Here is a 14,083-nt window from a genome sequence, read left to right as displayed (position 1 = left end):
CTTAACGCCCTTGGGCCCTTGTAGCTCCACTTCATTATCGACATTACATCGAAGTTGCCTGAATATATCATGTTCATTTACTCCACGAACAATATGTCGACTTTCATATGCTGCTTTACTTGAACTCAAGCCTTGAAATTATTGTATTACTTTGTCGAGCGACTTTAACACCGCAATCATGACGCCCAAGACCCGCTCAGGCGGTAAACCCGCACCAAGTCGTGTCTATCATTCAACGCCCGTGCAACAGCAAGCACAGTTCCCCGCGCGTAGAAAGGTTGTTCGAACATATGGAAAGCAGAATCGGAAGAAGCAGGCGGAAACACCTTCGAGACTTTTGCGACAACAAACCTTAACTCAAATCGACTTTGTATCGAGCTTCGAAGGGAACGAGGACCCGATCGTCCTAAGTGATAGTGAACAGGATGAAATGCAGTCAGATAAGGAAGAAGATGAAAACCGGAAGGACAAGGAACAAGAAGACCAGGAAGAGGACGAGGAACCTGTTTCGAGCGGGCGGAAACGACGAGCGAAAGCGAAAGGGACCCCTACCAAGAATGAGCGAGCCAAGCGAAGACGGACATTAGGCGATGATACAGAGGAACATCCAAAACCGAAAAAGGAAAAGAAATCGAGCCGACGTAAGACGATGGGAGATGTACCTAGTTCGGCCTACCATACACAGACCTTGACCCAATTCCTCGGTCGCGATCCAGCCCACGCCGAGTTTATCAAGGATTCTGAAGATGAGGATAATGATGACGACTTCCAACAATGGTTGGGCAATGCGGCTAGTCCAAGTCCACGGAAGACCCGAAAACAGAAGAACGTTTCGCCTGTCAAGAATCAGAAAACTCCAAAATCGATATTGAAGCGCAGGCCAGAAGAGCCAACTCCTCAGCGGGAAGAGTCTATTGTGCCACAGACACCTCAGAAGCAGACACCGCACAACAATGTTCCAGTAACAGAAATACCTTCCTCGAGCCAGTTGTCTGCGCCGCCCAGCATATCGTCAACACCCGCTAGCATGATGTTGGAACGCTATGGTCCACCAGACCGTGCCAATCCGTCGCCTGTCCAAGGAAAGACATCTTCGCCAGCGAACCCATCTCCGCTCAAGGAGCTAAGAGGAAGGCCTAAGACAACGTCATCGCCTCGAAAACACGAGCGCATCATCCAGGATTCTTACGCCACCGACAGTTGGGGGTCTACTAACCGTACACCTCTCAAGGAACTGCCCGTGGATTCGCCAAACAAGACACCAAGAACTCCAAAAGGCGTCATTGAACCGCTTGAAACATCGTCTTCTGTGATGGATGAGTTGGAGACGCCTACCAAGTCCAGAAGGAGGAGGAGGAGGAGTAGTGAACTCGGTGGAAGTCAAAGGAGTGGTAGCCCCACGCCAAGGATGAAGCGAGTATCACCAGGCAGTGGAAAGAAGAAGGTCATGCTCGAGATACCTGATTCTGAAGATGAGGAGGATGAAGACTTTGGTGACGAGAACGATGAGAACGCGTTCGTTGCCGGTGCTGAAACGCAACTCGTTATGAGCGAGATTGCTTCATCTGAGGAAGAGGTCATGAGAGCATCCTCCTCTTCTGTGCAAACGACGAGCGTTAAAACTAAACGACAAGCCGTTGCGACCATTTCCTCTGAGGAATCGTCTGGCTCAAATGGCCAAGCATCAACATCAACCTCTTCACTCCCACCTCTGAGTTCTCGACCTACTACACTGCCCCCCACACTCCCTCCCCTCTCAGCAACTCCCCAGGCCAAGAGCCGCCCCCGACCAGCAAAGCGTGTTCGCAAACCCATCCACCGTCCTCTTCCACCAACTCAAACTCAGCCATTAGAATCTCAGCGTGTACCTCTGGCAACCCTTCAAGCACTACCTCCTGCATCTGCTCGTACAGACGTGCTGCTGTCGCTCCCCCAGGATATTATTGATGATGTGATAGAAGGCTACCAGGCTGATCTCATACTCAACTTCAAAATACCGGCACAAGTGGTTCGCTTCTGGCTCTACGATGGGGAGCTACTGCGATTTATGGCTTGCGCTGACCCTGGTCGTGTTACGGAAGGCCCAGCCTGGCGTTATCACCTTACTCAAGTCTACGAGTTGAACAACCCTGTTGAGGGAGATGACATGCGGGAAGAGGGCTGGATCGACGGTGATGTTGCTCGCTATGTTTATTTCCCACCTGCTGTCGTAGGTCAGTTGCTCTGGAACTTGCGACATGCTCTATTCAAGGAGAATACATCAGGAGACGAACCAACACAGACTCAAGCTACAGTTGACGAAGATGACAGTGGACGAGTTGATCTCTTTGCCAACTCTTCAGCACCTCTACCAGCGGACAAGACGCCCGCTCCTTCATCAAGCATGAGCGTGTCACAGCAAGTTGAAGCTCAACTCAAGAGTGACTTCGCTCAATCAACCCAATTCCCAACTTCGGACGATATTCTCGTTCCCTCGACTCCCGAGGAGGAAAACAACAACAACAATGAAAATACAACTCCCCCAACCACTCACATCGCTTCTTCTCCCACAACTATCAAACCTCCTCCCCGTCGTACCCCCTTTGCAGCATCCTCCTACCGCGCTACCCGCCCTTCACTAAGTAGCACTTCCAAACGACCTGCCGTCCGCCCATCTCAGGCAACTACCGTCTCTCAGTCTTCCACCCCTGAGCAGCACTCGTCATCTATTCGCCGCCCACCGCTACACTCTTCCAGCAGCATCGGCCTTCCCGAGGGCCTCTTAGACGAGGATGATGACGATGACGCCCTGCGTCTGCCGTCGGGATACAATCCAGGCTCGTCGCAGCTGCTGACAAAGAGCCAGATGCTGCCGGACAGCTTGATACGTGACGACACAAGGGTTCCGCCTGAAATCTGGGACTCGGATGACGATGATGATGAACGATTGTAGAATTTTGGCATGACTCTTTGATTTATTTATGTGTTTTTTTGTATCTTTTGTCCCAGGACAAGTGCAGGATGCGTATGAGGGAAGAACGTAGGATAGCCTCGTCTTTTACTTGTTGGACATGTATGTATGGATGGCTGAACTGTAAGCTTTGGAGTTAGGAGCATCAGCTTAACTATGTTCTTTTGTCAATAATCAACGCAATCAATAACACTAAACACGAATCGTATTTACGCAGCCAGTGCGGAGTGAGATAGGAGTAGACAAACACACAATTTCATCTCTATAACTACTTTGCCTAAAGGCGGTATCTTAATCATTGCCCTGCCTCTCCTTCGTTGATCCTTGGGAAGAGGCTTCAAAAATATGCCATGCCGTTCCTGTAATTCTCATAAAAACAAGTCCTGCGCCGTCCCCCAAGCCATGCAATATTGTGTTAATGTGGGCGCCATGTCAGATGCCCTGTCTATTTCCATCATTCCGGTCCATCGTGGGGGCGTGTTGTTTCATCAGGGGCATCAAGCGAATATAAAAACTTTTCCTGCCAAGTCGTCCAAGAAAAGCATATCGTTGTCATTGTTCTGTTGCTCAGGTGCCATGAGAGGCCCTAGGCATTGTATCGTGCAGTACTTCGAAAAATAAACCAATCTACGACAGATGGAACGCTCCCTGGCCTTCCTTGACTGCTGTAAAAAGCTGCTTCCTCATGATCTCAATGGTAGAGTAGTCTGGAAGCTTCAAGTAGTTGACACACGTCATGACACTAGGAAGGTAGTCGTCGGAGATATAAGGGTGCTCACTGGGTTTGCAGACCACAGTAAACATAGGTGTCAGAGACTTGAATCCTAGGGAAAGTTAGAAATTAACCATTAACAGCCAGGAGGCAAAACATACCTCCAATGGGGAGCTTTGGACTTCCAGTGGTGAACTGTAAGAAGTCACGGCGTTGCGAAGCATCAAATTCGCTCATTGTATGGAGCAGATTCTTGACCGTCTTGCTATCCATGTTGTAACCATGATCGGCTTTGATCGAGTCAAGGAGAGCTGATGAAATGTTAGCATACATCAAAGGTAAAACTATAGGATTATACATACTCTCAAGTGACCAGTCCTCGTCTACACGGCCAAACAAGGTGACCAACTCATCTGGCGTGAAAGCACTGAGTGCAGAGTAGGGGAATACCTGTGAGAACCCAGCACGGAAGGCATCGACTTGGCGACGAACACCAGATCCAAGAGTCATATCAATGACCTTCTCCAGATACGAGTCCACATTGTCAATAGTGACTCGTTTCTGAGAGCCATTATCCTCCAGCTGAATATTAGGATAACCGGGCAAAGTGAAGTCGAGACAAAGGTCATCAAGCTTGACGCCATCAATAGTAATGTTTTCTGTGTCGGCAACCTTTTGTGCTGGTGTACGATTGGGGTCCTCGTCGATTTCCTTCTTGGCCAAGGCAAATTGCTTGATGGCCTTCAATGAACGGGCAAGGCCAGGATCGACAATTTTCACAGCCCCCAATGATGGCTTGACTCCAGACGAAACTGCATCCCCGATGCGGAAGAAGATGGGGTTGAAGTGAAGGTCAATGATTCGGGAGTCGATCATGGACCGCGCAACAAACTTTCCAAGCATCTTGAAAAGATGCAGAATCCGCTCTCCGTTTGGTGTCCCAGCCTCTTCATCACTCTGCGGCCGGGGGAAGAGTCCAGTGGCTCCAGACACAAACTCATCAGAGCCGCTCGAATCGACCTCACGCCATAGTTTGAGCTTCCTCTTTGAGAACTCTTTCGAGACAGTTGAGTAGAACTCAAGAGTAGGACCAAGACCAGTGCCCACCTCCTCGAAATACTCAACTTCTAGGATACTCTGTGAAGCACCATATAGCTCCATAACTTTCAAGGCCGATTCAAGGATCTTCTGACGTGAGATCCTAACTTTTTGTCGCTGAAGGCGACCGAGGAATGGCCGTTCGTTATTTCGATCTCTTCGGTTATCCTCCGCAGACTGGGTATTCTGCCACCTCGCCATTGATCGGGCATATCCGAAAGATGTAGATTGGAGAAATAGATGTCGAGTCTCGAATGGGAAGAGAAAGGGATAAAGGCGAGCTAAATCCTCCGCCCAACTAGGTAGACAGTTGCTGGCAACAATCAGGGGCTCTTCCAACTGACGATTCAACTTCGCTGTGAGTTTCGTGTTGACGAACTGTGACAACGGCTCAACATTCAGACCAATAACGCTATTCTTTTTCTCAATCAAAACATCCTCAATGTTCGAGTTGAGGTCGTGAAGAATGTTCAATAGGCGTAGAATTGATGACGTCGTTGGGTTCTTGGCAAGCGAAGCGGGGATTCCATGCTCATCTTCACCATCAGCTTCCGTGTTAGAAGAAAATGAAAGAGATTCCGCAGGAGGTGGTCCAGGTACACGCTTGAACTTGATTGGGTGCACAGTTGACCAGATACTTCTGCTTAGATGCTCATCTGAGTTAGAAGCTGAAGTATGGACAGCGCGGTAGATGGTAGTCTCGTTGGGGATCAGCTTGTTGTCAAGACTGAACTCAATGTGCCAATCTTGGGGCACTGCCTGGAGAGCGGACGCATAAGACATCGGCCTCGACGATGACGATGCTGGAGTAGGTGTGCCTTGGGTGCCAACCGAGGGTCCACCCGCACGGCTAGGAGCACCGGATCCAGTTGGTGTCGCGATTCGAGTGCCATCTTCCTTGCGTGCTGTGACATGGCCACCGGTAGCGACCTCCATGTTGACAGCAGAAGTATCCTCAGGCGTCGATTCCTCTTCCATGTCTTCTTCAAGCTCGCCAACAATGGCATCCAATGCACTGCTTTCTCCGACGTCTTCGTCATCAGTCAGCTGCTTCTCGTCGGCGCATTCTAGTGTATCCTGCATTTCCTCGTCATCAACAGGCGGAGGTCGAGGAGCCGGGGGTGTGTTAGCGGCGCCATGCCGTCTTGAGGAGCGTCTAAGCGCCCCTTTATCGCGAGACGGTCCAGCAGATTGATCTGGTGTAGCAGGGGCAGCCAGTGACTTTGATTTGCGAAGTGCTCGGGAGCCAGATGGCGTTGTAGCAGCAGGCGGCGGCGGCACCGGAGGTCCGCTCGAAAACGGGCCTGATCGTTCAGCTGCTGCTAGGCGGGCTGCTGCTGCGCTACTCAGAGGAAGACCCGCGCTGTTTGCCATAGCGGCAAGTGCTCGAGCAACTCCGTCTCTGCGGGCGGAGCCACGAGATCGCTCATTGATACTGATCCTAGGTCGTAAATAGTCATCAAGGGATTTGAAAGTCGCAATGGCATGAATTGACACCATTATATTACGGTACGGTCGAGGTATTTCGGAATCATCATCGGCAACAAGACGAAGTCGAATCTGCTTCCCAAGCATGGAGGCAGGACTGCTGTGGTTGCCGTCAAATGTGTTATGATGCACCGTGATAACCTCAAAATGCTCTGACCTACTGAGCAAGTCCTGAAGCTTGTGAATCATGACGCTGAAAGGCGTCGCCGGAGATTCTGCAGTTGCAGTTTTTGGCTTCGACTTGACGGTGTATGCCATGAAGACTTCCAGGAACGTTGACTGAGCGGCACGGGCCAGTTCCTCGTCAGGATTGCTGAAAACCTCTAGAAGCACACGAACAAGACCGGATGCCAGAAGTTCTGCGCTCGTAACACTTTCCAAGACGTCGGTATCGAAATATGATGCAAGCTTGGTGAACAGTTCCTTTCCTTTATCGGCCGCAACGTTGCCGGGCATCGGTTTGAGGTAGAAAGTCTCAAGCTCACCAGCCAACTCTGAAAGAGCATCAAGGATTGCTGTTGCCTTGAGCTTCATAGCCTGGCCATGGCCTTCAGTCTCATGGGTCTCTAAGAACTTTTTGGCGACGTCTCGAGTTCGAGATTTCATGGATCGCACGTCGGAGACAAGACGATGGAGAGGGACCTCGAGAGACATGGTGGATCCCCGGGAGCTAACAGGGGACATGTCCTCATTCTGCGCCTCGCCATTCTCGTTATCATGCTCTTCGTCTTCGTCCTCCTCATCATCAGAGGACTCGCGCTCCTCATCTTCTTCGTCTTCCTCATGCTCAGATTCCTGGTCCGAGGACTGTTCGTTGTCTTGTTCTGTTGCTTGTTCGCCCTGAGACTCCTGTTTTTCGCCCTTACCTGGCTTCTCTTCAACTGCCTCTTCCTCCTCAGCAATCTTGGTGATCTCAAGGAAGACTCCCTCGCGATAGAATTGATAACGGTAGATCTTGTCGAGTCGGCTTAGTAACAGCTCGGCCGCTTGAAGGCCAAGCATAACCAGAGATGTGTGGTCTTGTTGCGAAAGAATAGAAGCAAGGAAAGAGGCATAAGGTACCGGAGTAAGCGCCTCAACTAAGATGTCCTCATCAAGATTCGAGAGCATCTTCAATTGTGCTGTGAGGACCTTTTGGCGGACGCTCAAGTTGACAGTGCTGGAGAACGCGTCCGTCAAAGTAGGGAAGATGATGAGCGCAAAACGGCGAACTTCGTCTTTGCACTCTTCAAGAAGCTCAATGCGCTTTTCATTTGTAGACCTGCGGTTCCTTCCCCCACTGGCTGCCGAGTTTGTAGGATCTGCAGAGGCTTGAAGTTCAACAAAATCACCGTACGAGGGATCTGCGTTTCGTGGTAGGTTAGGTAGTAATTCGCAAATAACATTGAGCGTCTCAATGATCTGCTCTCGTGGCCGATGGATGAGAGCCTGCATGATTACAACACTGTCCAGTTTGGAGGCCACATCTTCGGTGCCGCTGGGTGGTGAAACTCCGGTCAGGATTTGATACAATGTCTCTACCACATTAAGCTTGAAGAGCTCCGCGGAAAGACGAGGGCTAGCTCGCGCAGTGAAGGCCAAAACTCGGAGAAATTGTGTATGGATACTGGAGCCGATCATGTTGGTCGTACCGGGAACAAGAAGTCGCAGCACACCTCGAAGAAGGTCGACGCTAACAAGTTCCTCAAGTTTGGAGGGATGGTACTTAAAACTCTCAACGATGCCGGAGACGCAAAGCGAGGCCTGCTCCACGACCCGCTGATCACTGCTATTGAGAACGTTAAGAAGTGTAGGCATAACATCTCGTACTACTGGGAAAGAGTCTTCGGGGATGTTGCGGCAACAGTTTGCTGCGGTAGTAACGGCAGTTCTTTGCGTGCCGGTAGCAAAGAAGTCGAGATAAGACAAACAAGCAGTGAGGCCACCCTCACGAACAATGCTGGTAGGATATTCGACTGATATCTTCTCCAATGTGCTCAAGGCCTGCTCTGCCAAATCGATAAAAGAAATTTCGAGGAGTTTTTGGCACAGGACAGGGACGGCGCTTCCATAGACGACGTTCGCAACACTGGCAGGCAAAGCCTCCATCAAATTTGCCAAGCAACGGCACGCGAGTAACATGATCTCGGGGCTTTCTTCCTTGTTCATGAGGGAAACCAGCTCCTTGACATATGCATCGGGCGAGAAGTGGCCAGAGAGGTTGTCTTCGTTGGACACTAGAAGTATTTCTGATAGCTCTTGCAGAGCTATTAGCTGTACTGAGAGATCATCAACTCGCAGATTGTGAAGAATTTCCCGGAATCGAGATGTCAGGCCAGACATCATCCCTGTTAGTGCTCTAAGCGTGCTGGATAAACTGCCTGGAGGGCCACCAAATCCGCCAAAAGGATCGTCGTCGTCGTCGTCGTCTTCGTCGTCGTCGTACCTCCGTGATCCCTCTTCATCTTCGTCATCGTCATTGTCTTCGCTATCGTCATCGTCGTGGTGATCGATGGGAGGAGGAGGGGGTGGTGGTGGTCCTGGGTCTTTGTTCTCGTCGGTACCCGTCATCGGTGTATCTTGATCAACTGCGCTGTCAAGGTTCCGTTTCGATCTTCGGGTGGTCAGAGTTGTACCAGATGTGGGATCTACAGTCATCGTCAGTTTTGTGCTTCAACAGAGCCAACTTATCCACGGGATATACAAACCTGATGGAGGTCCTGTGCCCTTCTTAGAACGGCTCGATTTTCTGCTAGAAGAACCTGAGGGGATGGAGGGCCCTGCAGGATGCGCAGATCCGGGGTGGTTGTTACTAGGGTCGTTAATACATTGAATCTAGGCCATCAACTACGGGCACTTTGCGTCAAAGACTTACTCCGGGCTGTCCATATCAACAGCGGGCTTTCCCTTTCGCCGAGATCTGGATGTGGTGTGATTGTTATTGTTGGCGTTCGGAGGTGGAACGGCTTCGGGGATCTTTTGTCTCTTGGACCGTCGACCTGAAGACCCAGAGGGTGGTAATGCGTCGTTGGGGCTCTTCTCGGCGGCGAGCCCTTTTCGCTTGCGTGAGGATGGAGTAGTGGAGGATACGGCCGGGACGTCAGCAGCGGCAGGAGCAATATTGTTAGTTTGGGCTACCTGACTCGCTGCTTGACGAGCCGAAGATCTGGTGATTCTAGAAGACATAATTGTCGTGAGCTTGACGATACATCTGGGAGTTAAGGCAAATAATGGGGAAGATGAGTGAGATGATGTTGACGGATGTTGCACGGAAGATGGAGGGAGAAGAAGAAAGAGGAAGCACGAGCACGAGCCGTGGCTGAAAAAGCCAAACGCTTCAAAGACAGTGTTTGCTCTACAACAGCCTGGATTGTGGCCAAGGATGACAGAGCTTCGTCAATGCAGGAGGCTATTAAACAGCTATAGCTAGCTGCAAGATAGTCTTCGGGCCAACGTCAAAAAGTCTTGGTGGACAAAACAGCAGTTGACTACAGACAGGCGTGTGTGCAAGTTTCTTGGGAAGTGCGAAATGCTTTTTGCAGTTTATTGTCTCGATGTGCGTGAATCAGCAACGTAGCAGAGCAGCCACGAGCCGAGCAGCGGCGGTGCTGGGATGACGAGGGTGTCTGTCCCGTTTGAGCGACGCAAAGAGCGGAGCGACAGGGTGAGTAACAGACGAGACGGAGACGCAAACGCAGACGCAGACGCAGGCAGATGATACGAGGTGAATAAATGAGAAAGTGAAGTGCAGTGATGTGATGTGAAGTGAAGCAGGCGTAGGCCAGTGCAGTGCAGTCGAGTGACAGGTCAAGGATGAAGATGGATAACAGACGGGGGAAGGATAAAAGGGTTGACCCTACCTATGGGCTGAAGAAGCGGCGGAAGCGGGAGAGAGATTGGCAGTTGAGGTTGTCGAGGTAGAAGGAAGTCGCACTTCGTTATCACCTGCCGATGTTCGTTCTGCCATGCCCAGACGACCTACGCCATCAGGAAGGCAGCGGGCAGGCGCGGGCGCGGCGGGGTCGTTGTTTCTCTCCGAAAGTCGAGAAGGCGATGAACAGATGACGAGAGCGATAGCGGGTTATCGATTAGTTACGGTGTAGAGATGATGCGGTTTAAGTATATGTTTCTGTGCTGCAGATGAGACCAGACTTGAAGTTACAGAATAAAGTCTCGGAGAGAAATGCCACTCTGAAGGTGAGAATAAGATGGGAGGAGGAGGAAGGTGAGTGGTGTTTTTTGGGTTTTGGGTTTACAGATACGAGTCTTGTCTGGGGGGAGAAGAGGGAGGATGATGGCTCTTCAATTGGATGGATGTGGTGGTTGACGGACGGTCAAGTCGGGTTGACGTGTGTGAGCTGGTCGACTCCACTATCTGCGGCCCTGAGGACACTGGACACACGGCTCGAGGCGAAAAACACATGCAGCACTAAGTGTACGGAGTACGACGTTTGCGATAAAGCTGGAGACTTGTCATGTATTCCACGAGCTCAAGGCACTGTGATTCTGTTGAGCCAGCCTTGTCGACTGCAAACAAACATGCACTGTGCCGGCTTAGAGAGGGGCTGAGGGGCCTCTGTTTCTAACATGGCTGGGTGGTCTTGTGCCGTTTCTGTTCACACTACATGATGCAGTTATCATCCCTTTTAGTCACAACTGTTGTCATATATTAAATGACCATACTTATGGAGTCCTCTTGGATAGGAGTTACTACTAAAATTAATTTCTGTGTATAAAAATCCACAGTCCAAAGTGATTCAACATTCACGAAACAATATTATCAAGGTGCGGCTTGAGATCCGTTCTCAGCATGTGGAGCGGCCCGCTTAGGTCCATAGTGGCGTCTATCATACCTTACTCAGTAAAACCCACTGAAGAGGCCACGCTAATGAATGCGACAACCATCTCTAGCCATCAACATCGGATATTGCACGGCCGAATGGGCCAAGAGAGCCTCAAACTACTTGACTAAAATCTTATGTCGTTTGATATAAATCATATTCAGAGCACAAAGATGAGACGGCTGTCTGACTCTGGCTCACTGAGGCTTATCGTTATTCTCGGATGATTCATTTTATCGCTGTTTGGATAATTCTGAGCTGCCCGCGTGACGACAAGGTACTTTGGCCTTTAAATCTCGTTGTACTAGACGGGATGGACGAACCGACTACCTTAGTATTTGCATAAGATCTAAGCTTATTATAGTTTTCAGAAGAACATCTTTGGCCATAATAAGCTCCACAGATACTCGAAACCAAGGTCAGCTGGTGGATGCACAACACATTACTAAGAAGAAGAACCACAAACTGATGTCACTTATTACTATACGCCACTGGTTGAAATTTTTTACTGAACATGATTAGAATACCATTCGAGATTGTTCTTTGATTATGCATCGGCTGGGCTGTTCATCGCCCCATTACAACTTCTATCTTATGGCTTCAAGCTATCCTTACCACCCTCGAACTCAGCAACATCATACTCCTCAGGATACTTATCCAACATCTCCTTAAGCTCCTTCATCTGCGCCTTCAAGTCATCTGTCAACTCTTCGTAGATATCCTCAAACATGCCTCGAATCGGGGGCTTCTTCTCCCGCTCTGCCTCACTGAACGCCTTCAATATCTCCTTGCGAAGATCACTGCGAGCCTCCTTCTCCTTGGCTTCATCCCAGATACCCTTTGCTTCCATCCACTTTCGTAGTCGAGTAATAGGGTTATCGCGACGCTTCCAATCCTCGACTTCTACGCGCGCACGGTAGGCGAATGAGTCGTCTGATGTACTGTGATGAGAGACACGGTAGGTCATGGCTTCAATGAGAACTGGCTTGCCACCATCTTCAAGGGCCATCTCACGTGCTTTCTTTGTAGCTTCTCTGACAGCCCAGATATCGTTACCATCTATTCGGATTGTATCGATACCGTAGCCAATACCACGGCTGGCGATACCATCACCACGGTATTGGTCTAGTGTAGGCGTTGAGATAGCATATCCGTTGTTTCTACAGATGAAGATAACAGGGCACGATCGTGTTGCGGCAATGTTGAGAGCAGCGTGGAAGTCTCCTTCACTGGCCGCACCCTCACCAAAGTACGCTGCTACCACACGAGCTTTGGAGCTGGGGTCTTGAAGCTTTTGCATCTTAAGAGCATAAGCGGCACCGGAAGCCTGGGGAAGTTGTGTCGCTAATGGAGATGAAATTGAATGCTATGCCACTGTGTTAGTTTTGGATTGTTGGTTTCAACTCGCATCGTACTCACAATATTCAGCTCTTTGCTTCCGTAATGGACAGGCATGCTTCGTCCTCGACTTGGGTCGTTCTTGTTGCCAAACAATTGGCTCATGAAATCCTTGGCTGTAAATCCTCGCTCCTTAAACACGCCTTGTTCTCTGTATTGACAGAACATGACATCGTCTTTGTCGAGCACGCTTGAACTTCCAATGCTGACGGCCTCCTCGCCAGCACTAACCATATAGAAGCTCAATCGACCTTGTCTTTGCGCATCAAACATAATCAGGTCCATGATTGAGATGAAGACCATATCTTTGTATAGACGAATAACCTCCTCATCGGATACATCAGGTTTGAACGATTCATCCACCACAACTCCATGCTGGTCTACAACGCGATACGTCGATAAGGCAGGATACGACTCGGGGTCTTCGAATTTGAGAGAGCTTGTGAATGCGCTCTTCAAAGCACCAGGAAAGGAGACAAAGTTGGAATTGGGCCGTTGCGATACACTGCTGGCTGATCGGATAGCAAGGGGTGTTACATGTGGTCTAGAAAGGGTGGCCCGCCGCAGGGCGACTTGACGCAGAGCTCGGGACTTCATGATGTATGTGTATGTGGGTGCTTGGGTTTCTGGAGGGTCAATTGGAATCTGGGCTATGTTTTCTTTTATTCAAATTGCTAGACGTCAATGATATGCCAGATAGACAGTAGACCGTATTACCGAGGGGCTGTTGTTTCTGATACCGCGAGGAAGCGACGTCATCCTGAGCCGACTCCAACCCGTGAAAGCCGAGACGGCGAGATAGTAATAAGCCGTGGTTTGACGATGTTCGGCATACTCAGCCAGCATTTGTTTTCAAGGGTGTCTTACTTATTCGGTAATTGGTTGACTTCCTTGTCAGACCTTACACCGTGCCTCCTGACTTGACCAACCATTCATCATGTCATGTTCGATGCCGGCCATGAAGCCGAAGCCCATGCTAGCCATGAGGACCCCGACTTATCCCCCACACAAAGTTCTTATCGCTCTACCCCACACTCGCGATAAACTCCAGATCTCCATGGATGGATCCAGTCCCAGCTCTAGCATCTGCCACTTTTAAATGCAGCTGTCACCAGCTGCCAGTGAATCTCAAACACAATCAACTTATAGCAATATGCACCACGGCAACCAGTAGATAGAATCACTGTCAAAATTGACCAAGGATGCAGTTGAAGTAATAGAGAAATATCTTCAATCTCCCACTTTCCTAATCTTTGCAAAACAACACCGTGAAAGACATCCCCTACAACAACATCTCGCCCAACACTCTGAAACGACTTTCGATATGACCCCCAGTCCAGCAGTAGCCATCGCAATTCTATTCCTCACCCTCTTCGCAATTTTCGCACTCCTTGCCTGGTGGTTGAAGGCCCGGGTGCACGCCTTCATTCGTGCCATCTTTAAGCACCGCCAAGAAAAGAACAAGGGTAATGCTTCAACTGTTGCCAACTCTGGGGAAAGCGTCTAAAGGTGAGATGGGATACCTCCATTACCCTTCTTAACTGCCAGTCTGTCTATTGAGAAAAATGTCAGCCACTGTGGCTACAAGGCTGGCGCGCCACGATTTCTGACCCACCG

General features: G+C 49.9%; 3 protein-coding genes across 3 annotated transcripts; 1 reads left to right on the top strand and 2 right to left on the bottom strand.

The window, feature by feature from the left end:
- The first annotated feature begins 53 nt into the window (after positions 1-53).
- FOBCDRAFT_221694 (uncharacterized protein) lies at positions 54-3,227 on the top strand. Its single transcript, XM_031178451.3, has one exon. It carries the CDS (start codon positions 179-181, stop codon positions 2,930-2,932), a length of 2,754 nt encoding a protein of 917 aa, XP_031044338.2. The 5' UTR covers positions 54-178; the 3' UTR covers positions 2,933-3,227.
- Positions 3,228-3,577: 350 nt separating this feature from the next.
- Positions 3,578-9,413, bottom strand: FOBCDRAFT_133470 (uncharacterized protein; the record flags this gene model as incomplete). Its single annotated transcript, XM_031178453.2, has 5 exons — positions 3,578-3,774; positions 3,824-3,973; positions 4,025-8,875; positions 8,936-9,039; positions 9,103-9,413. The coding sequence occupies 5 exons, from the start codon at positions 9,411-9,413 to the stop codon at positions 3,578-3,580; spliced, it is 5,613 nt and encodes a 1,870-aa protein (XP_031044340.2).
- A 2,164-nt stretch (positions 9,414-11,577) lies between these two features.
- FOBCDRAFT_159809 (thiamine diphosphate-binding protein) lies at positions 11,578-13,270 on the bottom strand. The gene is made up of 2 exons (XM_031178455.3): positions 12,488-13,270; positions 11,578-12,434 (listed from the first exon to the last, which is right to left on the bottom strand). Exons 1-2 carry the CDS (start codon positions 13,061-13,063, stop codon positions 11,661-11,663), a joined length of 1,350 nt encoding a protein of 449 aa, XP_031044342.2. The 5' UTR covers positions 13,064-13,270; the 3' UTR covers positions 11,578-11,660.
- Positions 13,271-14,083: the final 813 nt, after the last annotated feature.

Source organism: Fusarium oxysporum, chromosome IV (genome assembly GCF_013085055.1).
Source record: "Fusarium oxysporum Fo47 chromosome IV, complete sequence".
Lineage (NCBI taxonomy): Eukaryota > Fungi > Ascomycota > Sordariomycetes > Hypocreales > Nectriaceae > Fusarium > Fusarium oxysporum.
Note: the sequence above shows the minus strand (reverse complement) of the source record. Positions and strands in the feature narration are given on the sequence as shown.

What these genes read in the sequence shown, in the direction of transcription:
- FOBCDRAFT_221694 (XM_031178451.3), top strand. Translation starts at nt 179, where the DNA reads ATGACGCCCAAGACCCGCTCAGGCGGTAAACCCGCACCAAGTCGTGTC.
- FOBCDRAFT_159809 (XM_031178455.3), bottom strand. Translation starts at nt 13,063, where the DNA reads ATGAAGTCCCGAGCTCTGCGTCAAGTCGCCCTGCGGCGGGCCACCCTT. An exon ending in GAAGCAAAGAGCTGAATATT is followed by an intron (nt 12,435 to 12,487) that starts GTGAGTACGATG and finishes ACAGTGGCATAG; the next exon opens with CATTCAATTTCATCTCCATT.